The following is a 27407-nucleotide window of genomic DNA, read 5'->3' on the forward strand; positions in this document are numbered from 1 at the left end:
ACGGGAGGGACAAGACAGATGGTTAAACAGAAGGCACCACTGCTTGAAAAACTTTTCTCCCAAAAATAGCCTCCGAAGAAGCAAAGGTATCAAATTTGGAAAAGGTATGAAGCGAAGACCAAGTCGCAGTTTACAAATCTGTTCAACAGAAGCATCGTCTTTAAAAGCCCATGTGGAAGCCACCGCTCTAGTAGAGTGAGCTGTAATTCTTTCAGGAGGCTGCTGTCCAGCAGTCTAGTATGCCAAACGGATGATGCTTTTCAGCCAAAAGGTAAGAGAGGTAGCCGTAGCTTTTTGACCTCAACAAAGACAACAAACAAAGATGATGTTTGACGGACATCTTTGGTCGCTTGCAAGTAAAACTTTAAAGCACGAACCACATCCAAGTTGTGCAACAGACGCTCCTTCTTAGAGGAAGGATTAGGACACAGAGAAGGAACAACAATTTCCTGATTAATATTCCTATTAGTAACAACCTTAGGAAGGAATCCAGGTTTGGTACGCAAAACCACCTTATCAGCATGGAAAACAAGATAAGGCGAGTCGCATTGCAATACAGATAGTTCAGAAACTCTTCGAGCCGAACAGATAGCAACTAAAAACAGAACTTTCCAAGATAGAAGCTTAATATCTATGGAATGCATAGGTTCAAACGGAACCCCTTGAAGAACCTTAAGAACTAAATTCAAACTACATGGCGGAGCAACAGGTTTAAACACAGGCTTGATTCTAACTAAAGCCTGACAGAACGACTGAACGTCTGGAACATCCGCCAGACGTTTGTGCAGTAGAATTGATAAAGCAGATATCTGTCCCTTTAAGGAACTAGCCGATAGCCCCTTCTCCAATCCTTCTTGGAGAAAGGACAAAATCCTAGGAATCCTGATCTTACTCCATGAGTAGCCTTTGGATTCGCACCAATAAAGATATTTACGCCATATCTTATGATAAATTTTCCTGGTGACAGGCTTTCGAGCCTGAATCAAGGTATCTATGACCGACTCCGAGAAACCCCGCTTGGATAAGATCAAGCGTTCAATCTCCAAGCAGTCAGAAGCAAAGAAACTAGATTTGGATGCTGGAACAGACCTTGAATCAGAAGGTCCTGTCTCAGTGGCAGAGTCCATGGTGGAAGAGATGACATGTCCACTAGGTCTGCATACCAAGTCCTGCGTGGCCACGCAGGTGCTATCAAAATCACTGAAGCTCTCTCCGGTTTGATTCTGGCAATCAAACGAGGAAGGAGAGGAAATGGTGGAAACACATAAGCCAGGTTGAACGACCAGGGTACTGCTAGAGCATCTATCAGTACTGCCTGATGATCCCTTGACCTGGACCCGTATCAAGGAAGTTTGGCGTTCTGACGAGACGCCATCAGATCCAATTCTGGTGTGCCCCATTGCTGAATAAACTGTGCAAACACCTCCGGATGGAGTTCCCACTCCCCTGGATGAAAAGTCTGACGACTTAGAAAATCCGCTTCCCAGTTCTCCACTCCTGGGATATAGATTGCTGATAGATGGCAAGAGTGAGTCTCTGCCCATTGAATTATTTTGGTAACCTCTATCATCACTAGAGAACTCTTTGTTCCCCCCTGATGATTGATATATGCTACAGTCGTGATACTGTCCGACTGGAATCTTATGAATCTGGCCGACGCCAGCTGAGGCCACGCCTGAAGCGCGTTGAATATCGCTCTCAGTTCTAGAATATTTTGAGTCCACAATCCCTGTGCTTTCAGGGAATTCCAGACTGCACCCCAGCCCAATAGGCTGGCGTCCGTCGTCACTATGACCCATGCTGGCCTGCGGAAACACATTCCCTTGGACAGATGATCCTGTGACAACCACCAAAGAAGAGAGTCTCTGGTCTCTTGATCCAGATTTATCCGAGGAGATAAATTTGCATAATCCCCATTCCACTGTTTGAGCATGCTTTCAGGGAATTCCAGACTGCACCCCAGCCCAATAGGCTGGCGTCCGTCGTCACTATGACCCATGCTGGCCTGCGGAAACACATTCCCTTGGACAGATGATCCTGTGACAACCACCAAAGAAGAGAGTCTCTGATCTCTTGATCCAGATGGAGCTGAGGAGATAAATCCACATAATCCCCATTCCACTAATTGAGCATAGTTGCAGTGGTCTGAGATGCAAGCGAGCAAACGGAACTATGTCCATTGCCGCTACCATTAAACCGATTACCTCCATACACTGAGCCACTGACGGCCGAGGAATGGAATGAAGAGCTCGGCAGATGGATAAAATCTTTGATTTCCTGACCTCTGTCAGAAAAATTCTCATGTCCACCGAATCTATCAGAGTTCTCAGGAATGGAACTCTTGTGAGAGGGAGATGTGAACTCTTTTTTTATGTTCACCTTCCACCCGTGAGATCTTAGAAAGGCCAACACGATGTCCGTGTGAGACTTGACTAATTGGTAAGTTGATGTCTGGATTAAGATATCGTCCAGATAAGGCGCCACAGCTATGCCCTGCGGCCTTAGTACCGCCAGAAGGGACCCTAGCACCTTTGTGAAAATTCTGGGAGCCGTGGCCAACCCGAAGGGAAGAGCCACAAACTGGTAATGCTTGTCCAGAAAGGCCAACCTGAGGAACTGGTGATGATCTTTGTGGATAGGAATGTGTAGATACGTATCCTTTAAGTCCACAGTGGTCATATATTGACCCCTCCTGGATCATTGGCAAAATAGTCCGAATGGTCTCCATCTTGAAGGATGGGACTCTGAGGAATATGTTTAGAATCTTGAGATCCAAAATTGGTCTGAAAGTTCCCTCTTTTTTGGGAACCACAAACAGATTGGAGTAGAACCCTTGCCCCTGTTCTGTTTCCGGAACTCGGCAAATCACTCCCATGGAATATAGGTCTTCTACACATCGTAAGAACGCCTCTCTTTTTGTCTGGTTTACAGACAATTGATAAAGATGGAATCTCCCCCTTGGAGAGAATCTTTGAAATTTGCAAGATACCCCTGGGTTACTATTTCTAGAGCCCTTCTGAAATACACAGTCTCTCCAGAAAAAAAATGACTGAACATACCTCATTGCTGCATACCATGAAACCGTTCCTCACACTGAAGTTAACTGTACTCCTCAACCTCTGTGGGAACAGCAATGGACCTTAGTTACAAATGCTAAGATCATCATCCTCCAGGCAGCAGTCTTCATCTATCTGCTGCCTGAGAGTAAATAGTACACACCAGTACCATTTAAAAATAATAAACTCTTGATTGAAGAAATTAAAAACTAATATTTTATCACCTCTTTCACTTTACCCTTCCTAGTACTTAGAGTAGGCAAAGAGAATGACTGTGGGGTGGAGCTAAGGAAGGAGCTATATAGACAGCTCTGCTGTGGTGCTCTTTGCCACTTCCTGTAGGGAAGGATAATATCCCACAAGGATGAATCAGTGGACTCGTCTTACCTTTATAGAAGAAATTGGCGCCTTTTTAGTGCGGCTGTTATTTTCTTTTTGTTGCATTAAAATTGGCCCCTAGTTTGGTTCCGAATATATTAAGCAATAGGGGAATTTCAGATGTGGATCAAGAACCCGTTTAAAGGGACACTGAACCCACATTTTTTCTTTTGTGATTCAGATATAGCATGCGATTTTAAGTCACTTTCTAATTTACTCCTATTATCAAATTTTCTTAATTCTCTTGGTATCTTTATTTAAAATGAAAGAATGTAAGTTTAGATGCCGGCCCATTTTTGGTGAACAACCTGGGATGTTCTTGCTGACTGATGGATAAATTCATCCACCAATAAAAAAGTGCTGGCCAGAGTCCTGAACTAATAAAATGCTTAGATGCCTTCTTTTTCAAATAAAGATAGCAAGAGAACGAAGAAAAAATGATAAACAGAGTAAAATTAGAAAGTTGCTTAAATTGCATGCTCTATCTGAATCACGAAAGAAAAAATTTGGGTTCAGCGTCCCTTTAACTTGCAGTATGATGGAAGTAACTAATGTTTTTAGTTCAGCTGTAGATGAAATGACTGAAGACTGAATGACTGAATATCGTTTTATGCGAATTGTAAAACCACATTTGCAGTCTACATGTTAGAGTGCAAGTATTGCCATATGCAGTACGTTGGTAAGACGACAAGGGAGGTGAAGGTGAGGATCCCAGAGCATGTAAATGATGTCAAAAATTTTAATAGGGACTCTACGGTGGCCAGACACTTTCATCTTTTTCATTTTACGAATATTGGAGATTTTACAGGGAGAATAATCTATGTGCCTAAGACTTCCTCTAGGGGAGGAAACAGATACAAGAAACCTTGAATGGGACATCAGTTATTTTGTATAGGTTACTTCCACCTTGAGCCATTTCTAAGTTCTTGATATGGTTACTAATTCCTTCTGTCTCGTAGCAGCAGTCTTTATATACCCAATTAATTAACTTTAGTAAATTATTTATGACCATCATTGGTGATGAAGATTTTAGAAAGATAATATTGACAAGGTTGTCATATGATACAAGGTCTCTCTTTTGTATAAATATATTCATCCCAATCTTGGTGTAAATAAATAATAAACATTAATAAAAATATTCTAGTATTGATTTAAATATTAATTGTGATATCTTTGTTAGTATTAAATGTTTATATATTTGTATTATTGCCAACTTTATTCAGATACTGGAATAGTTTCTCAATATTTTGAGAGGGCTCACAATGTTAAGCAGTTAGTTTTGTTATTAACATTTGAGTGACTTGCTTGTATTCTTCCCTTAACTTGCCATTCAGCAAAAATAGGACTTGAATAATCTGTGATATTTTCTGTTTTTAATGCTGTGTGTTATAATCATGTATTACATTAAAGAGTTAATATGGTAATTACCTGTGACCACTATATAAGATGGCCACCGGTGTAATATCCTTAGCCTATGTTGAAGCGACACTAGAGAGCGCAAAATGCGTCAGATGTTTACTCCATGTGCTGTATCTATATGATGTGAAGAAATAAAACTTCTTGTTCAAATATTTGCTGCTGGAGTTTCTACGGCAGTTGGTTTACTCCTTTCCCCGGCATTGCACTCGGCCCATGTGCATTTTCGTTGCATCTGACGTCACCAGTAAAAGCTGATCATTAGCGCCCTATGATGAGTTTGGAGCGGCCGCTCTGAAAATTTCCATTTAGACATTAATGGCTGTGTGTTAAGTTATTTGGAGGGGACAGCAAATTTACACTGTTATACAGGCTGTACACTCACTACTTTACATTGTAGCAAAGTGTCATTTCTTCAGTGTTGTCATATGAAAAGATATAATAAAATATTTACAAAAATGTGAGGGTGTACTCACAGTGGGATGCTATATATAGTGTGTGTATAGAGAGGTGGCAGAAGAGAGGACGAAAAGGAGAGACAGAGGTACTCCTGACGGACCCCTGACGCGCGTTTCACAAACGCTTCCTCAGAGGGGGTGCGGGCCGCTGCTACTCAGTGTGCTATATTGCGGCAGTTATCCCACCTCCTTCTGACCAATTATCAGAAGGAGGTGGGATAACTGTCGCAATATAGCACGCTGAGTAGCAGCGGCCCGCACCCCCTCTGAGGAAGCGTTCGTGAAACGCGCGTCAGGGGTCCGTCAGGAGTAGCTCTGTCTCTCCTGTTCGTCCTTTTTTAATTTGCTTGCTTGTGTGGATATTAGTTATGTACTATTAATTTAAGACCAAGTATCACATCCTCTGGTCCTTATAAGAAATACAAGTAAAATTAAATCAGCCCTTGGATTGTAAGGGCTTAGTTTACTGATAATAAATTTACAGACTGAGGATAGCTGAATACTATGGTTTATTACTAATGTTAGTACTCATTGCGATTGTGCAATCCACCAAGTTTAAGTGTTTTTAATTCTTAGCCTTGCTACTGAATGTGTGCATGTTCCTAGTTGATAACAATAAAATTTAAATGTATGAATGATATGGAACATTTTTTAACATTTATATCATCTCTGTCTCAGCAGAGTTATTCAGTATTACACTATTGTGGTAACTGGTTCTATTTCTAAACTGGATTGTATTCTCTGTTAAAATTAGTTTAACTAGTTATAGGTCTCTTTTTAAATCATAATGACAACAGAAACTATCCAAATGACCCTGATCAAAAGTTTACATACCCTGGTGATTTTGGCCTGATAACATGCACACAAGTTGACACAAAGGGCTTTGAATGGCTATTAAAGGTAACCATCCTCACCTGTGATCGGTTTGCTTGTAGTGTGTGTGTATGTGTGTGTGTATGTGTCAAAGGTTAAGGAGTTTCTTGACTCCTGATAGACCCTTGCATCTTTCATCCAGTGCTGCACTGACATTTCTGGATTCTGAGTCATGGGGAAAGCAAAAGAATTGTCAAAGGATCTGCAGGAAAAAGGTAGTTTAACTTGATAAAACAGGAAAGGGATATAAAAAAATATCCAAGGAATTGAGAATGCCAATCAGCAGTGTTCAAACTCTAATCAAGAAGTAGAAAATGAGGGGTTATGTTGAAACCAAACCACGGTCAGATAAACACAGTTGATTGATAATAAATGGCTTCAGCCAACACTAACCATGAGTGAAAGAAAAGTTTTAACATTCAAACTTTAACATTCAAAATCTAGATTTGAAAAGTATATGAACCATTAGCAGTTACACAGACTTGCACAATAGTTAGGAAGAATTTTAGGCCATTTCCCATTACACAAACATGTATGTTCACTATTATTTATTGTATACATTATGTCAATAGCTTATAGTCAAGCTTAGGTCACGCCACAGCACCTAAATTGTGTTACGGTCTAAGAATCAGACTTGGCCATTGCAGAACACAATATTTGTTCTGTTCAACCTTTGTGTTGTTAAAGGGACATGAAATAGTTGAACACAACTACAGTAGCATGGTTACTACTCGCCATGGTATTGTTTTCCTACTGCACCTGTCTTCAAAGTCATTCTCTTACCAGTTAGGGGAGCTCTGTACCTCCACACTGGGTACCGGCATCTTGGAGCTTATATTTGTTATGTAACCCTTAAACTGGGGGGGGGGGGGGGGGGGGGGACTGCAAAAATATAATGCTCCCGCCGTATTTTATATGTGCTCAACTGAAGTGCAATATACAGCTTTAAAAAAAAATGGTAACATTCGCTGATCTGTGAAAATGCGCTGCTTCTGTCACAGGATGCAACAATACGCAAGCTACAATATGGCGGAATCCAGTATAAAATGCAGAGCTTTGGCCAATGGATTCTATAACGAGTTAAAAAAAAAAGCTTTAAAGAGAACTGCAGGGACAGATTGTGTTTTGTGTCATTGTTATGTTGCATTAACTAATGTGTTAGTAGATCATTTGTCTTACTAAAAGTTTATGAACATCTAAGCCTTCTTCTAAGGTTTTCTGATATTTCAGAATATTGTCTATTGCTCACATGAACATCCCTTTCTTGTGTGTGTGACATTAAAGATTATGTTTGTCTTTTTTTTAAAAAAAAAAAATAAAGATGGAGAAATTACATGATTACAGCACTTAACTGTATGATGATGAAATCACATTTATAAAAACACTAAATTAGCAAATAAAATAAAAAAATCATATGGCAGCAGCCAATTACAGACTACACTGCAAGGTTGTTGTAACAACCTATAACGTTCGCTTTTTGGTTATAAAATCATGCAAAATGTGTAGTGACTTATGCATAAATTACAATAGTAAAAATAGTGGCAAATACTGTACAGAAAAATGACAATTATTCCTCAAGTAATGTAAAAATAAACATGTAAATATGGGGATAGATAAAATGCATAATAAAAGTTATACCCCAATGTAAAAATACCAAACATAACTATATTACTCCAAAATATTTAAAGGGACATGAAATCCAAACATTTTCTCTCATGTTTCAGATAGAGAATACAATTAAAAAAAAAAATCAATTTACTTATTGTATCAAATTTGCTTTGTTCTCATGTTATTCTTTGTTGAAGATATATCTAGATAACCAGGGTGTACATGTCTGGAGCAGTACATTACAGGAAATGGTGACGTCATTTAGTGCCTTTGCTAATGTATAACACTGTAGCAAAACTGCTGCCATATAGTGCTGCAGACACGTGCACACTCATGAACTTACCTTCCTACTTTTCAAAAAAGGATCAGAAGAAAACAAAGAAAATTTGATAATAGAAGTACAATGGGAAGTTGTTTAAAATTGTATGTTCTGTCTGAATCATGAAAGAACATTTCTGGGTTCTATGTCCCTTTTGATCACTATAAACACCTCCCAAATAAAATGACATGCATACAAACAGGTCGGCACTGGAATGTTGCAAGAGATTTCAACATGGCTGCACCCATGACTAGTGGGATGTGGAGAATAAACTCAGTACATTGCTTATAAAATGGATTTAATGTTCAATGCCGCTTCAATGCAGGGTTCAGCAAACCCCGGCGACTTGAAATTAGTCCCTGGCACCATTGTTTAAAGATCCCAAGACACCTATAGCTGCTCCCCACTATCTCCCACCATCCACTACTTGATGCACTTTAACACAGATGCGGCTGTGAACAGAATAAATGACAATCTAGTCATAAAAGTTGAAACACTATTTTTTTGTGTTTTTTTTTTTCTTTATTCATTTTGATCTTGTTTCGTTGCACTCTAAAGCTCCGCCCCATGATACTCCACTTGGGCTTCTCCGTGACGTGTGCAGAGGTTCCAACCGCTGTACATGTCATTCCCTAAGCGAGCTCCCGATATTGAATTAAAATGGCGCATATGCCAAATCAATAATGTCAATCAACCAAGTAAATCGTGAATGACAAGATTCATCGCTAGAGTACAAGCAAGCGGTTTAGCCTATCGTCCCCCTATCACAAATGAGCAACACATTTTTCTTGTAAGAAAGTCATAATTTTTTTTTATAAATGTAATAAAATTTTGATTGCAACTTAGCATTTACGATATAAAATGTATAACTTTGCATAAAAATAAGCAACAAATACTTACTGGTTCTGATCCAGGTGAACAGCGAGTCAATTTGTAAAAATAGATTCAATGTTTACTCTGGAGTAGCCAGACAATCACGATTGTGACATTCACACATGTGCTATAAGATTGCGTGTGAGAGTCACTGCATGATCAGGATTCGCTGGCCATAAGGAGAAATATATACAATTTTGTGCATGCGTATAAAAACAAAAAGGAAACTTGCTTCGCCTTTTGACAGTGATAAACCAGCCCAGAAAAATGGATTAAAACTTGGGACTCGTGAGGTCGCTACATAACTTGTGGAATATGGCAGACACGCTCCAACCATCAAAACCCAAAGAGATAAAATTCCATCTATACTAAAGTGGTTCTTAGATCCAACCCTCAATTATATTTAACAAGCCAGATTTGAGAGGATTTTCTAAAAGTCATCAAGTGTCTCAAAATAGCATCACCCCAATCCAGACAACTAGTTTTCTAAAAGGAACATTCTAGAGAAGCGCTTTGCAACCTGTGAAAAATAGACAAACAGGGCAGCCTTGGCTACACAACATACTCTTAGTGCCAGCAATCACATTAAAAAAATAAATAATCTATCTAGAGGAAATATAAAGTTAAAAAAATAAAAACAGATTTTACCATTTGTAAAAAATATCTGTAATTTCCAATATTCTTCTTCTGCCAAAAATTTCAAGTCCTTTTGTCTCTCCTTTAATAAATCTTGTTTATCCAAAATCCATTGTAAACTGGAAAAGAGGGGGGGGGGGGGGGGGGAGAAACAACACATTTTTAATAGGTGCAGTGAGTTACTGAAAACCAAACATGCAGTGTAGGTATACTTGTGCTCTGTATATCTTAGCATTTGAAAACGTTGAATTAGTTAAAGAGTCATGAAAAGGCAACAACAATGGAAAAATGACATATGGTCTAATTTCTTAGAGCTTGTAATTTTTTTTAGAGTTCGGGGAAGCTATTCTTAAAATGACACTAATGAATTAGAGCATGTCATTTTCTCAATATGTCCCTTTAAAGGGATACCGTACAGTAAAATTGATTGAACATGTTTTTAGTGACTTGTTATAACTGTAGTGTTAAATATATAAGAAATTGCTCCTTAAAAAGGGACATGAACCCCAATTTGTTTATTTCAAGATTCAGATAGGAGCATAAAATAAAAAAATAAAAAAATGTATATATATTTTGTTTGTAAACACTGAAAATAAAAAAAAGGTATGAACTTTTTTACACAATACTGTGTTATGTGCTTGTAAAGTGCCGGTCTTCAGTGGATTATACAAGTGGTCTGGGAATTGTAAACAAGAGATTCTTTTTGTATTTATATGTATCTGAGTATCTAGCAGCTGCGGTCTGCAGACTCAGGTTTGTGTTGGGAGAGGCACCGACACAACTTCTCTTCAGTTCCTGTTATAGACCGAGTCATTCAGTTACTTTACCTTACTCTCAACTTCTACATACACATTATATATATATATATATATATATATATATATATATATATATATATATATATATATATACACACAAACACATAATTATATATATATATATATATATATATATATATATATATATATATACATACACACATATTATGCACACACATTAATATATATATATATATATATATATATATATATATATATATATATATATATATATATATATATACACACACACACACACACGAGGAGGAAAAAAAAATCTATCTAAAGATAAATTTCTAATCAATTAGGTTATTCACCCTGAAATAGATTAGTTTTTTTTTTTTGGTAGATTCATTCCATTAATGCATTCATGTCATGCTCTCCCAGAGGTTTCTGTGTGTCAGATTATTTTGGGCAATTTTTACATCTTGAAGATATTACATATTATTGGTTTTGTAGGTCTCAAAACTATAAATTTGGGCCTGCAGAAAAAAACATGCCACTTCCTCACAGCAAATGTTATAAAATAAGCATAGTTGAGAAATAGACCATAAAGGAACATAATCATGGAAAAAAACAAAAAAAAAACTTTTGGTTTTCGGATAGAGCATACAATTTTCGATTTCATATTTTATTTTATCAAAATTTGCTTAATTCTCTTGGTATCATTTGTTGACAGAGAGCAATGCTCTACTGGGGCCTAGCTGAACAAATTGGATGAGACAGACAAGCAGCTAGCTCCCATTTGTGCATTGCTTCTGAGCCTACCTATGTATGCTTTTCAACAATGGATACCAAATGAACAAAGCAAATGAGATAAGTGAAGTAAAATGGAAAATTGTTAAAAATGTAATGTTCTTTCTGAATCATGAAAGTTTAATTTTGACTAAACTGTCCCTTTAATGCCATTGCTCCCCCACAAATTGTACACAAAATCAACATATACTAAGTTTCAAGAAGCTCAATGTATAGAAGATTGTTTGGAGTGAAATAAATGTGCACAAGGACCTTAGTGTGAGTAAATGAGGGGCAAACACTAAAAAATAACAGAATTTATGCTTACCTGATAAATTACTTTCTCCAACGGTGTGTCCGGTCCACGGCGTCATCCTTACTTGTGGGATATTCTCTAACCCAACAGGAAATGGCAGCAAAGCTGGTCACATGATCCCTCCTAGGCACCGCCCACCCCAGTCATTCGACCGACGGACAGGAGGAAATATATATAGGAGAAATCATATGATACCGTGGTGACTGTAGTTAAAGAAAATAATTCATCAGACCTAATTAAAAAAACCAGGGCGGGCCGTGGACCGGACACACCGTTGGAGAAAGTAATTTATCAGGTAAGCATAAATTCTGTTTTCTCCAACATTGGTGTGTCCGGTCCACGGCGTCATCCTTACTTGTGGGAACCAATACCAAAGCTTTAGGACACGGATGAAGGGAGGGAGCAAATCAGGTCACCTAAACGGAAGGCACCACAGCTTGCAAAACCTTTCTCCCAAAAATAGCCTCCGAAGAAGCAAAATTATCAAATTTGTAAAATTTGGCAAAAGTGTGCAGTGAAGACCAAGTCGCTGCCTTACATATCTGGTCAACAGAAGCCTCGTTCTTGAAGGCCCATGTGGAAGCCACAGCCCTAGTGGAGTGAGCTGTGATTCTTTCAGGAGGCTGCCGTCCGGCAGTCTCATAAGCCAAACGGATAATGCTTTTAAGCCAAAAGGAAAGAGAGGTGGAAGTCGCTTTTTGACCTCTCCTTTTACCAGAATAAACAACAAACAAAGATGATGTTTGTCTGAAATCTTTAGTAGCCTCTAAATAGAATTTTAGAGCACGGACAACGTCCAAATTGTGTAACAAACGCTCCTTCTTTGAAACTGGATTCGGACACAAAGAAGGTACAACTATCTCCTGGTTAATATTTTTGTTAGAAACAACTTTAGGAAGAAAACCAGGCTTAGTACGCAAAACCACCTTATCGGCATGGAACACCAGATAAGGAGGAGAACACTGCAGAGCAGATAACTCTGAAACTCTTCTAGCAGAAGAGATTGCAACCAAAAACAAAAAAGATAGTAACTTAATATCTACGGAATGTAAAGGTTCAAACGGAACCCCTTGAAGAACTGAAAGAACTAGATTTAGACTCCAGGGAGGAGTCAAAGGTCTGTAAACAGGCTTGATCCTAACCAGAGCCTGAACAAATGCTTGAACATCTGGCACAGCTGCCAGTCTTTTGTGAAGTAAAACAGATAAAGCAGAGATCTGTCCCTTCAGAGAACTTGCAGATAATCCTTTCTCCAAACCTTCTTGTAGAAAGGATAGAATCTTAGGAATTTTTATCTTGTTCCATGGGAATCCTTTAGATTCACACCAACAGATATATTTTTCCATATTTTATGGTAAATTTTTCCAGTTACAGGCTTTCTAGCCTGAATCAGAGTATCTATTACAGAATCTGAAAACCCACGCTTTGATAGAATCAAGCGTTCAATCTCCAAGCCGTCAGTTGGAGGGAAACCAGATTCGGATGTTCGAATGGACCCTGAACAAGAAGGTCCTGTCTCAAAGGTAGCTTCCATGGTGGAGCCGATGACATATTCACCAGGTCTGCATACCAAGTCCTGCGTGGCCACGCAGGAGCTATCAAGATCACCGAGGCCCTCTCCTGATTGATCCTGGCTACCAGCCTGGGGATGAGAGGAAACGGTGGGAATACATAAGCTAGGTTGAAGGTCCAAGGTGCTACTAGTGCATCTACTAGAGTCGCCTTGGGATCCCTGGATCTGGACCCGTAGCAAGGAACCTTGAAGTTCTGATGAGACGCCATCAGATCCATGTCTGGAATGCCCCATAATTGAGTTATTTGGGCAAAGATTTCCGGATGGAGTTCCCACTCCCCCGGATGGAATGTCTGACGACTCAGAAAATCCGCTTCCCAATTTTCCACTCCTGGGATGTGGATCGCAGACAAGTGGCAGGAGTGATCCTCCGCCCATTGAATTATCTTGGTCACTTCTTTCATCGCCAGGGAACTCCTTGTTCCCCCCTGATGATTGATATATGCAACGGTCGTCATGTTGTCTGACTGAAACCTTATGAATTTGGCCTTTGCTAGTAGAGGCCAAGCTCTGAGAGCATTGAATATCGCTCTCAGTTCCAGAATGTTTATCGGGAGAAGAGACTCTACCCGAGACCATAGACCCTGAGCTTTCAGGGATTCCCAGACCGCGCCCCAGCCCACTAGGCTGGCGTCGGTCGTGACAATGACCCACTCTGGTCTGCGGAAGCTCATTCCCTGTGACAGATTGTCCAGGGTCAGCCACCAACGGAGTGAATCTCTGGTCTTTTGATCTACTTGAATCGTCGGAGACAAGTCTGTATAATCCCCATTCCACTGTCTGAGCATGCACAGCTGTAATGGTCTTAGATGAATTCGTGCAAAAGGAATTATGTCCATTGTTGCAACAATCAATCCTATTACTTCCATGCACTGCGCTATGGAAGGACGATGAACAGAATGAAGTACTTGACAAGAGCTTAGAAGTTTTGATTTTCTGACCTCTGTCAGAAAAATCCTCATTTCTAAGGAATCTATTATTGTTCCCAAGGGAACTCTTGTTGACTGGGACAGAGAACTTTTTTCTCTGTTCACCTTCCATCCGTGAGATCTGAGAAAGGCTAGGACGATGTCCGTATGAGCCTTTGCTTTTGACAGGAACGACGCTTGAATCAAGATGTCGTCCAAGTAAGGTACTACTGCAATGCCCCTTGGTCTTAGAACCGCTAGAAGGGACCCTAGTACCTTTGTGAAAATCCTTGGAGCAGTGGCTAATCCGAATGGAAGTGCCACAAACTGGTAATGCTTGTCCAGAAAAGCGAACCTTAGGAACTGATGATGTTCCTTGTGGATAGGAATATGTAGGTACGCATCCTTTAAATCCACGGTAGTCATAAATTGATTTTCCTGGATAGTAGGTAGGATCGTTCGAATAGTTTCCATTTTGAACGATGGTACCCTGAGAAATTTGTTTAGGATCTTTAGATCCAAAATTGGTCTGAAAGTTCCCTCTTTTTTGGGAACTATGAACAGATTGGAATAAAATCCCATTCCTTGTTCTCTTATTGGAACTGGATGCATCACTCCCATATTCAACAGGTCTTCTACGCAATGTAAGAATGCCTGACTCTTTATTTGGCTTGAAGATAATTGAGACCTGTGGAACCTTCCCCTTGGGGGTAGTTCCTTGAATTCCAGAAGATAACCTTGAGAAACTATTTCTAGCGCCCAAGGATCCCGAACATCTCTTGCCCAAGCCTGAGCAAAGAGAGAAAGTCTGCCCCCCACAAGATCCGGTCCCGGATCGGGGGCTATCCCTTCATGCTGTTTTGGTAGCAGTGGTAGGCTTCTTGGCCTGCTTACCCTTGTTCCAGCCTTGCATTGGTTTCCAGGCTGGTTTGGGTTGTGAAGTAATACCCTCTTGCTTAGAGGATACAGAATTAGAGACTGGACCGTTTCTGCGAAAGGGACGAAAATTAGGTCTTTTAAGGCTAAAAATAAGCCTACCTTGTGGGAGGGCGTGGCCCTTTCCCCCAGTGATGTCTGAAATAATCTCTTTCAAATCAGGTCCAAATAATGTTTTACCTTTGAAAGGAATGTTAAGCAATTTTGTCTTGGAAGACACATCCGCTGACCAAGACTTTAGCCAAAGCGCTATGCGCGCCACGATAGCAAACCCTGAATTTTTCGCCGCTAATCTAGCTAATTGCAAAGCGGCATCTAAAACAAAAGTTAGCCAATTTAAGTGCTTGAACTCTGTCCATAACCTCCTCATACGAAGATTCTTTACTAAGCGATTTTTCTAGTTCCTCGAACCAGAAACACGCTGCCGTAGTGATAGGAACAATGCATGAAATTGGTTGTAGAAGGTAACCTTGCTGTACAAAAATCTTTTTAAGCAAACCCTCTAATTTCTTATCCATAGGATCTTTGAAAGCACAACTATCTTCGATAGGAATAGTAGTGCGTTAGTTTAGAGTAGAAACCGCCCCCTCGACCTTGGGGACTGTCTGCCATAAGTCCTTTCTGGGGTCGACTATAGGAAATAATTTCTTAAATATAGGGGGGGGGGGGGAACAAAAGGTATGCCAGGCCTTTCCCACTCTTTATTTACTATGTCCGCCACCCGCTTGGGTATAGGAAAAGCGTCGGGGGGCACCGGAACCTCTAGGAACTTGTCCATCTTACATAATTTCTCTGGAATGACCAAATTGTCACAATCATCCAGAGTAGATAACACCTCCTTAAGCAGTGCGCGGAGATGTTCTAATTTAAATTTAAATGTCACAACATCAGGTTCAGCTTGATGAGAAATTTTTCCTGAATCTGAAAATTTCTCCATCAGACAAAACCTCCCTCATGGCCCCTTGAGATTGGTGTGAGGGTATGTCAGAACAGTTATCATCAGCGTCCTCTTGCTCTTCAGTGTTTAAAACAGAGCAATCGCGCTTTCTCTGATAAGTAGGCATTTTGGATAAAAGATTCGCTATGGAGTTATCCATTACAGCCGTTAATTGTTGCATGGTAATAAGTATTGGCGCACTAGATGTACTAGGGGCCTCCTGTGTGGGCATAACTGGTGTAGACACAGTAGGGGATGATGTAGTATCATGTTTACTCCCCTCATTTGAGGAATCATCTTGCGCAATATCATTATCTGTGGCATTACTGTCCTTACTTTGTTTGGACACTATGGCACAATTATCACATAAATTTAAATGGGGAGACACATTGGCTTTCATACAGATAGAACATAGCTTAACTGATGGTACAGACATGTTAAACAGGCTTAAACTTAAAATAAAACCGTTACTGTCACTTTCAATTTCAAACTGAAAACACTTTATTACTGAATATGTGAAAAAGTATGAAGGAATTGTTCAAATTGTTTCACCACAGTGTCTTAAAGCATTAAAAGTATTGCACACCAAATTTCAGAGCTTTAACCCTTAAATTAACGGAACCGGAGCCGTTTTTACATTTAACCCCTATACAGTCCCAGCTATATGCTTTGCTGAGACCCAACCAAGCCCAGAGGGGAATACGATACCAAATGACGCCTTCTATAAGCTTTTTCAGTGATTCTTAGCTCCTGACACATGCATCTGCATGCCTTGCTCTCCAAAAACAACTGCGCATTAGTGGCGCGAAAATGAGGCTCTGTCTACAACTAGAAAAGCCCCCATCTGAAAAAGGTGTCCAACACAGTGCCTGCCATTTTTTTTAAACGTTCCCCAAGATTATAATACCAATTATTAGTTAGAATCTGCATAATATGCCTAGTAAAGCAATCGTTTTAGCCCAGAAAAATGTCTACCAGTTTATAAGCCCTTTTTGAAGCCCTTTATTCTTTTATGTTTAACTAAGAAAATGGCTTACCGGTCCCCATGAGGGGAAATGACAGCCTTCCAGCATTACTTGGTCTTGTTAGAAATATGGCTAGTCATACCTTAAGCAGAAAAGTCTGCTAACTGTTTCCCCCAACTGAAGTTACTTCATCTCAACAGTCCTGTGTGGAAACAGCAATCGATTTTAGTTACTGTCTGCTAAAATCATCTTCCTCTTACAAACAGAAATCTTCATCCTTTTCTGTTTCAGAGTAAATAGTACATACCAGCACTATTTTAAAATAACAAACACTTGATAGAAGACTAAAACTACATTTAAACACCAAAAAACTCTTAACCATCTCCGTGGAGATGTTGCCTGTACAACGGCAAAGAGAATGACTGGGGTGGGCGGAGCCTAGGAGGGATCATGTGACCAGCTTTGCTGGGACTCTTTGCCATTTCCTGTTGGGGAAGAGAATATCCCACAAGTAAGGATGACGCTGTGGACCGGACACACCAATGTTGGAGAAAAATATATTATTTTAGTTAAATAAAACTATTTCAATTATTATTAAGGTAATCATTTTTCTCCTTCTGATAAATACAGTTGAAAAGATGATCAAATATTAATGATTAAAACGGGGAAACTGAACCCAATTATTTTCTTTCGTGATTCGGATAGAGAATGCAAATTTTAAGCAACTTTCCAATTTACTCTTATTCATTTTTCTTCATTCTCTTGCTATCTTTATTTGAAAAAGAAAGTCCAGTCCCTGGATAGCACTTGTTTATTGGTGGATTAATTTATCCACCAATCAGCAAGAACAACCCAGGTATTCATAAGAAATGGGCCGGCATCTAAACTTACATTCTTGCTTTTCAATTAAAAATACCAAGAGAATGAAGAACATTGATAATAGGAGTAAATTAGAAAGTTAATTAAAATTGCATGCTCTAACTCAGTGTTTCCCAACCGCGGTCCTCAAGTACCCCCAACAGGCCTGGTTTTCATTATAGCTGAACCAGTGCACAGGTGACGTAATCAGCTGATCAGTAACCAACCTGCTCTCATCCATCAACTGATTATTTCACCTATGTTCAGCTATAATAAAAACCAGGACTGTTGGGGGTACTTGAGGATCACGGTTGGGAAACACTGCTCTAACTGAATCGCAAAAGAAAACAATTGGGTAAAGGTATAATATAACTGGAAAAATAATCTGAAAAGTTCTTCTAAATATGAAAACAGCGATTTAAAATAAAATGTATATTGCATGTGTATGTATGTATGTATATATAAACACTCACTGGCCACTTTATTAGATACACCTTGCTAGTACCAGGTTGGACCCCCTTTAGCCTTAATTCATTGTGGCATAGAAACAAGGTGTTGGAAACATTTCTCAGATTTTGGTCCATATTGACATGATAGCATCACGCAGTTGCTGCAGATTTGTGGGCTGCACATCCATGATGCAAATCTCCCGTTCCACCACATCCCAAAGGTGCTCTATTGGAATGAGATCTGGTGACTGTGGAGGCCATTGGAGTACAGTTAACTCATTGTCATGTTCAAGAAACCAGTTTGAGATGATTTGAGCTTTGTGACATGGTGCATTATCCTACTGGAAGTACCCATCAGAAGATGGGTACACTGTAGTCATAAAGGGATGGACATGGTCAACAACAAAACTCAGGTAGGCTGTGGCATTTAAACGATGTTCAACTGGTACTAAGGGGCCCAAAGTGTGCCAAGAAACTATCCCCCACACCATTACACCACCACAAGCCTGAACTGTTGATACAAGGCAGGATAGATCCATGCTTTCATGTTTACGCCAAATTCTGACCCTACCATCTGAATGTCGCAGCTGGAATTGAGACTTAGACCAGGCAATGTTTTTCCAATCTTCTATTGTCTAATTTTGGTGAGTCTGTGAGAATTGTAGCCTCAGTTTCCTGTTCTTAGCTAACAGGAGTGGCACCCAATGTCTTCTGCTGCTGTAGCCCATCTGTTAAAAGGTTTGATGTGTTGTGCGTTCAGAGATGGTATTCTGCATACCTTGGTTGTAACGAGTGGTTATTTGAGTTACTGTTGCCTTTCAATCATCTCGAAACAGTCTGTCCATTCTCCTCTGACCTCAAATCATTGTCGTTCACACAACTGCCGCTCACTGGATATTTTCTCTTTTTTTAGACTATTCTCTGTAAACCGTAGAGATGTTTGTGTGTGAAAATCCCAGGTGATCAGCAGTTTTTTAAATACTTAGACCAGCCCATCTGTCACCAACAAACATGCCACATTCAAAGTCACTTAAATCCCCTTTCTTCGGTAGTCTGATGCTCTGTTTGAACTTCAGCAAGTCGTCTTCACCATGTCTAGATGCCTAAATGCATTGAGTTGCTGCCATGGTATTGGCTGATTGGCAATTTGTACCTAATAAATAATGTGTACCTAATAAAGTGGCCGGTGAGTGTAGATATGTACATATGTTTATATACATACACATATTTAGACATATGTATATATATATATATATATATATATATATATATATATATATATATATATATATATATATATATATATATATATATATATATATATACACATACACAGGGAGTGCAGAATTATTAGGCAAGTTGTATTTTTGAGGATTAATTTTATTATTGAACAACAACCATGTTCTCAATGAACCCAAAATACTCATTAATATCAAAGCTGAATAGTTTTGGAAGTAGTTTTTAGTTTGTTTTTAGTTATAGCTATTTTAGGGGGATATCTGTGTGTGCAGGTGACTATTACTGTGCATAATTATTAGGCAACTTAACAAAAAACAAATATATACCCATTTCAATTATTTATTTTTACTAGTGAAACCAATATAACATCTCAACATTCACAAATATACATTTCTGACATTCAAAAACAAAACAAAAACAAATCAGTGACCAATATAGCCACCTTTCTTTGCAAGGACACTCAAAAGCCTGCCATCCATGGATTCTGTCAGTGTTTTGATCTGTTCACCATCAACATTGCGTGCAGCAGCAACCACAGCCTCCCAGACACTGTTCAGAGAGGTGTACTGTTTTCCCTCCTTGTAAATCTCACATTTGATGATGGACCACAGGTTCTCAATGGGGTTCAGATCAGGTGAACAAGGAGGCCATGTCATTAGATTTTCTTCTTTTATACCCTTTCTTGCCAGCCACGCTGTGGAGTACTTGGACCCGTGTGATGGAGCATTGTCCTGCATGAAAATCATGTTTTTCTTGAAGGATGCAGGCTTCTTCCTGTACCACTGCTTGAAGAAGGTGTCTTCCAGAAACTGGCAGTAGGACTGGGAGTTGAGCTTGACTCCATCCTCAACCCGAAAAGGCCCCACAAGCTCATCTTTGATGATACCAGCCCAAACCAGTACTCCACCTCCACCTTGCTGGCGGGAGTCAGACTGGAGCTCTCTGCCCTTTACCAATCCAGCCACGGGCCCATCCATCTGGCCCATCAAGACTCACTCTCATTTCATCAGTCCATAAAACCTTAGAAAAATCAGTCTTGAGATATTTCTTGGCCCAGTCTTGACGTTTCAGCTTGTGTGTCTTGTTCAGTGGTGGTCGTCTTTCAGCCTTTCTTACCTTGGCCATGTCTCTGAGTATTGCACACCTTGTGCTTTTGGGCACTCCAGTGATGTTGCAGCTCTGAAATATGGCCAAACTGGTGGCAAGTGGCATCTTGGCAGCTGCACGCTTGACTTTTCTCAGTTCATGGGCAGTTATTTTGCGCCTTGGTTTTTCCACACGCTTCTTGCGACCCTGTTGACTATTTTGAATGAAACGCTTGATTGTTCGATGATCACGCTTCAGAAGCTTTGCAATTTTAAGAGTGCTGCATCCCTCTGCAAGATATCTCACTATTTTTGACTTTTCTGAGCCTGTCAAGTCCTTCTTTTGACCCATTTTGCCAAAGGAAAGGAAGTTGCCTAATAATTATGCATACCTGATATAGGGTGTTGATGTCATTAGACCACACCCCTTCTCATTACAGAGATGCACATCACCTAATATGCTTAATTGGTAGTAGGCTTTCGAGCCTATACAGCTTGGAGTAAGACAACATGCATAAAGAGGATGATGTGGTCAAAATACTCATTTGCCTAATAATTCTGCACACAGTGTATATATATATATATATATATATATATATATATATATATATATATATATGTTTGTATATATATGTATATATATATATATATATATATATATATATATCCCTTTCCATTCAAACCATATACCTTTGAATGCTTATAACTTTTGTCATTACGTTTTCAGTCGCACTAAACCAATGAGTGCGCTCGTGTTTACTTTCAACTTGTAATATGAGCACAAGCTAATGATACTGCGCCATTTGTAATCTAGCCCTGTGTGTTAAAAGCAGGGGTTAATAAATTTGTTTAAAATTCAGTAGCCAGTGAGAAAATTTAGAAGCCAGACAGTGGCATTTGTATAAAGATACAGTACTTGGAGAATAAACCAAAAAGTTAGGGTAAAATTCTAGCCTCCCTGGATCCTGGTTTTGTTGAGCCCTGGTTTAAAGGGCCGGAATATTAAAAATAAAATAAAAAATTACATATGTTCATTTATTAGGAGTGTGTCATTTTAAAACTATTGAGCCTACACCACTTTGTGTTTAACTCCCACAAAGGGCTTAAACACACAATAGAGGTGCCGCTCTGGACCTGCAGAGCACTGCTGTTCCCAAACTAAACCTAATGCTGATCCAATAAGATGTGCTACTATAGAACTGCTGATGTAATATCACTAAGAACTGTACAAAACAAAGATTTAATAACCAGTTACGTAGTATTTGCTTTAATATATCTGGAGAATGGTTGCATTGTCAATATGTAAGCCCTGTTTGTTTCTGCAGTAAACACAATTATTTGTGTTAACAGGGGTCTTGGGGGGAGGGGGCAATTGTTTCCCTGATGGAGCAGAAATGTTAAAGATCATGTGAATCAATCAGACTGATCAACAACAAATAAGATGTTTGGCTTCTGAACACATATTTATCAATAGAAGATCTAAATAGTATCTACACTCATGTAATGATAAAATGTATTTTAAAAGTTTATTAAAACAAAAGTTCATTTTTATTATTGAATCCCTGTAAATTGCAAATTCTATTTGGAATTTAAAATGACAGTATACTGTAAAATTGTTTTCCCTATGTTTCCAATTACTTTTTTTTTTACCAATTGCAGGGTATAAAATGTATGAGAATTTGCTTTTAGGTTTATTTCTGCATATGAAATAGCAGATTTTATGTTTTGAAGCCACAACCTAATAAAATGTGTTAAGCTTGTAGGTATAATCAGATCTCATTACTTTATCACTTTGTGTACATATACATGCTTCTTTATCTTCTATCTGTCCACAAACTAAAGACCAATATTTGGAGAGAACAATGGAAAATTAAATTATTTTTACCTGATCTCTTCTATACCCCACTGGAATTGTAATTTCTTCTGCTAGCTGTGTTTACACAATTAATCTATAGCTTGGACCTAAGGCCAGAAACTTTCAGAATAGGTGGGGATACCACAGGCTAAATCAACTATTTCAAATGCCAATATAAGGGTAAAGGAAATACTTGTAAACAATTTAATACACCCCAGAAGGTAAAGTGGATCATGGAAAGGTTGATCATTGGGAACAAATTAAAGGGGAGAAAAAGTTTGCGTTAGCTGTCCCTTTAAAAGGGACATGAAACCAACTTGTTTTTCTTTTAGGATTCAAATAGAACATACATTTTAACAACTTTCCAATTTTCTTCTATCATCAATTTTGATTCAATCTCTTGGAATCTTTTATTGAAGGAGCAGCAATGCACTACTGGGAGGAAGCTTAACACATTGGTAAGCTAATGAGAAGAGGCACATATGTGCACCCACCAATCACCAGCTAGCACTTAGCTTCTGAGCCTATCTAGGTATGCTTTTCAACAAATGATACTAAGAGAACTAAGCACATTAGATGATATGAGCAAATTGGAAAGATTTTTAAAATTATAATACATATATCATTTATCATATATTATTATTGCTCCCATTATATGAATAAAGGACAGCGTTAAAAAGAATTGACTACTTGCATCTTTAACATTGAGTGGACTAGTAACATTTTCCCTCTGGGCTAGTACCTTTTTTCCCCCCTGTGATTAGTAAACTATAGTGATATTCCCCAAGGCAGAAGATGCTGTGATCCGAGAGGTCATCATAGAAAATGCAGCATGTCTGCAGACAGAAAAGGACACATGCAGGAACTTAATCACTTTTGCTTTGCAGTGCTGCTTTACCTCAGACTGTTCTCTTCAAACGGCACGGGCTCCACAGCACAAGTTTTCCTTAAAGGGACACTGAACCCAATTTTTTTCTTTTGTGATTCAGATAGAGCATGATATTTTAAGCAACTTTCTAATTTACTCCTATTATCAAATGTTCTTCATTCTCTTGGTATCTTTATTTGAAATGCAAGAATGTGAGTTTAGATGCCGACCCATTTTTGGTGAACAACCTGGGTTGTCCTTGCTGATTGGTGGATAAATTCATCCACCAATATAAAAGTGCTATCCAGAGTTCTGAACCCAAAAAAAAGCTTAGATTCCTTCTTTTTCAAATAAAGATAGCAAGAGAACAAAGAAAAATTGATAATAGGAGTAAATTAGAAAGATGCTAAAAATGGCATGCTCTAGTTCAGTGTCCCTTTAACACTGCAGCCAGAGTAAAGCGCTGTTTGAAGAGAACAGTCAATTACAGTGCAGCAAAATGGCAGCGCTTTGATTGATGGCTCCTCCCAGTGTGCATTGTTGTGCAAAGCTGTGACTCCTAAATATAAGACGTTCTTGTGAGCAATGTACCTTTTTTTTCCTGCGGCTAATTTGCTATTCAATTTTCGACTGCTGCAGTATATTATGACTTTAAAAAGTGTTTTATTCTCCAGTTAATCAACACATTGCTATTGAGCTGCTGCTTTAGTGTAACTGTCTAATTTAAAATGTTATGTCATTTTAAAATGAACTGCAGACAAATTTTCACTAAAAAATCTCATTGCAAAAGGTGAAAAAAGGTTCTGGCTTTTGGGTGATTTGCCCATTTGTGTGTTAAAAAAAAAAAAAAATCAGCTTTATCCAATTTGCTTGGGACTGGGAAAGATTAGAATTTCAGGATATTTTGAATCTGTAAAATGATACAGCCCAGAAAGGGTATGGGACCAAGTGTAAAAAAAAAAAAAAATCATGTAATTTAGCCAATACAAATTTACATGTCATAAAACAGCTAGGTAGTGTCTAATACTTATAGTATCATCAGAAAGACAACGAATGCATAAAGACAAGCATTTGCATTTGTGAACACAGGCAGAGAAGACTGACTTGATGGGAGGGAAAATACTTTAATATTTATTGTTTTAAGCATGGGTTTTGGAATAATTCTGGGATTTGATGATTTGTATCCTGTATATAGTTCCAGGTCAGATTTCAAAAAATGCACAGCTATTTATTTTTTATTTTCTTTTGATATTCAGAATAAACTATAGAACATAAAGCTGCTGTGAGATAGAAGCTGTGCAATGATTGCTAGCATGGTTGTTATTCTGTATACGAGAATAACTATGACACCGTTAGACCAGCTGCCCTTTCCCTACACATCACTTACCAATAAGGCTACTAAAAAACATATACACTCAGCATTCATATCAGGGAACTTTAAAGATGTCGGGACAGAGCGTATTTTTGGTGCCGTTAGGAATATAAAACATGCACTTACTAGTGTGAGCTCTGCCAGAAGTTCCCCGCCATGAAACAATACTACAGCACGTAACTATGCAGAGCGTTAGCAGCGTAATTTCACAAACGCATTCGTTCCTATTTTCCACTCTAAGATAGAACAGAGATGGAATTGATTGCTTTCAGGAAGAGTACATAGACGACCCGGAAACAGTCCCAAGACTCCCAACAGGCAACACATATGACCCGGAAATGATTAGTTTTGGGGCTACAATTGGGAGAACTGTAATATTTTTCTTTCTAGCGTTTTATATGAATCCTTTTCAAATATCAAAGTATTTAAAATAAAATCTTTTATTTATATATATATATATATATATATATATATATATCAATTATGAATGTACACATGAATATTGTGTTTGCTTGTGGGTTTAGCGTTTAACCAAATACTCTTAAAATTGATTGGTAAAATGCCAGTCTTATTTTATTGTATCTCTTGCTAAAAAGGTAAAGATAAAAATGTATTGAGTTAAAATAATATTTCTCAACTGGGCACACCTTCATAAAAGTAATATTTTCTTTTTTTCAATGTGGCTTAAAAAGAAGAGGGATATAATTTCCTATGGGTATCTGCAAAATTATATATTTGTTTCCAATTCAGAGGGGTGAGGCTTGTAACACAGTTTATCCCAAATTCAAAGGGACAGTCTACTCCAGAATGGTTATTTCTTAAAAAGATAGATAATCCCTTTATTACCCATTCTCTAGTTTTGCATAACCAACACAGTTATATTAATATACTTTTTTACCTCTGTGATTATCTTGTATCTAAGCCTCTTAAGACTGCCCCTTATTTCAATTTTTTTGACAGACTTACATTTTAGCCAATCAGTGTCTACTCATAAGTAACTCCACAGGAGAGAGCACAATATTATCAATATGGAACACATGAACTAGTGCTGTCTACCTATAAAAAAAACTGTCAAAGTGCAGTGAGATTAGAAGAGACCTTCAAGTATTTAGTAATTAGCATATGACAGCCTACCTAGGTTTAGCTATCAACAAAGAATTCCAAGAAAACAAAGCAAATTTGATGAAAGTAAATTGGAAAGTTGCATGCCCTATCTGAATAATTGACTAGAATGTCCCTTTAAATACGGATATCTTATACTTGTGAGAAATCAAAGGTGTTAACTTTAAAGAAAATTTAATGGGAATTACTCTATACAATAGCTCAATGCAAGTTTAATAACTTTAATCACTTGAGTCCAGTAAGGCTGTATTACTTCCCAATTCTTCCAGATATGACCAGGAGAACCCTCCCTTCCATATGCTCTCAAACATCCTCCAGTAATAGAGAGATAAATAGAATTAATAACCATTTGTTCCAGAAATTGTTTTAACTTTATGCTCTTGATAAAGGCTTCTTTTAGCTGAAACGCGTTGAGCTGTATTTTAAACAAAACCTGAAGCTGCACCTGAAGACGCCTTTGTGATGATTTTAATAAAAGGCTTATTTTAACTGCAATCTTGTGAGTATAACCAGTTTGTGCGCCTACCACATTGTCTGAAATCTGCTACACTATTGTAAGCTTTTTTATTTTGGAGGTGAAAGCAACAAGGTTGACTCAGAGGACATGGGCAGCTTGGTTCCCTGGAGGTGACACAGCGTCGCCATTTTCAACACTTTCTGCTTCTATACAAAGTTTGGGAGAACCAGGGCTGGCAGCGAGCACCTGAAAGGAAGTGCTAACATTGTTTCATGCTTTATTCTTTCTAATACACAATGAAGTTGAGTGCCTGATCAAATTCTTATTGTTAAGATAGGAAAAAAGGAAATTACATTACTGGAAAAATGATAACCAGGAAGAAAAGGGGTATGAAAATGTATCTTTGATATACAGTGGAGCAAAAAAGTATTTAGTCAGCCACCAATTGTGCAAGTTCTCCCACTTAAGAAGATGAGAGAGGCCTGTAATTTTCATCATAGGTATACCTCAACTATGAGAGACAAAATGTGGAAACAAATCCAGACAATCACATTGTCTGATTTGGAAAGAATTTATTTGCAAATTATGGTGGAAAATAAGTATTTGGTCAATATCAAAAGTTCATCTCAATACTTTGTTATATATCCTTTGTTGGCAATGACAGAGGTCAAACATTTTCTGTAAGTCTTCACAAGGTTGTCGCACACTGTTGCTGGTATGTTGGCCCATTCCTGCATGCAGATCTCCTCTAGAGCAGTGATGTTTTGGGGCTGTCGCTGGGCAACACGGACTTTCAACTCCCTCCAAAGGTTTTCTATGGGGTTGAGATCTGGAGACTGGCTAGGCCACTCCAGGCCCTTGAAATGCTTCTTATGAAGCTACTCCTTTGTTGCCCGAGCGGTGTGTTTGGGATCATTATCATGCTGAAAGACCCAGCCACGTTTCATCTTCAATGCCCTTGCTGATGGAAGGAGGTTTGCACTCAAAATCTCACGATACATGGCCCCATTCATTCTTTAATGTACACGGATCAGTCATCCTGTTCCCTTTGCAGAGAAACAGCCACAAAGCATGATGTTGCCGACCCCATGCTTCACAGTAGGTATGGTGTTCTTTGTTTGCAACTCAGCATTCTCTCTCCTCCAAGCACGATGAGTTGTGTTTCTACTAAACAGTTCTACTTTGGTTTCATCTGACCATATGACATTCTCCCAATCCACTTCTGGATCATCCAAATGTTCTCTAGCATACTTCAGATGGGCCCGGACATGTACTGGCTTAAGCAGGGGGACACGTC

General features: G+C 38.6%; 1 protein-coding gene across 1 annotated transcript in view; it reads right to left on the bottom strand.

The window, feature by feature from the left end:
• CCNC (cyclin C) overlaps window positions 1-24810 on the bottom strand; it is a 101610-nt gene extending 76800 nt beyond the window's left edge. The window contains exons 1-2 of the mRNA XM_053710575.1: window positions 24658-24810; window positions 9630-9736 (exon numbers count right to left, since the gene is read on the bottom strand). Coding sequence (XP_053566550.1) covers window positions 9630-9736; window positions 24658-24689 — 139 coding nt within the window. The 5' untranslated portion in view covers window positions 24690-24810. The remainder of the gene's footprint in view (window positions 1-9629; window positions 9737-24657) is intronic.
• Window positions 24811-27407: the final 2597 nt, after the last annotated feature.

Source organism: Bombina bombina, chromosome 4 (assembly GCF_027579735.1).
Source record: "Bombina bombina isolate aBomBom1 chromosome 4, aBomBom1.pri, whole genome shotgun sequence".
Taxonomy (NCBI): domain Eukaryota; kingdom Metazoa; phylum Chordata; class Amphibia; order Anura; family Bombinatoridae; genus Bombina; species Bombina bombina.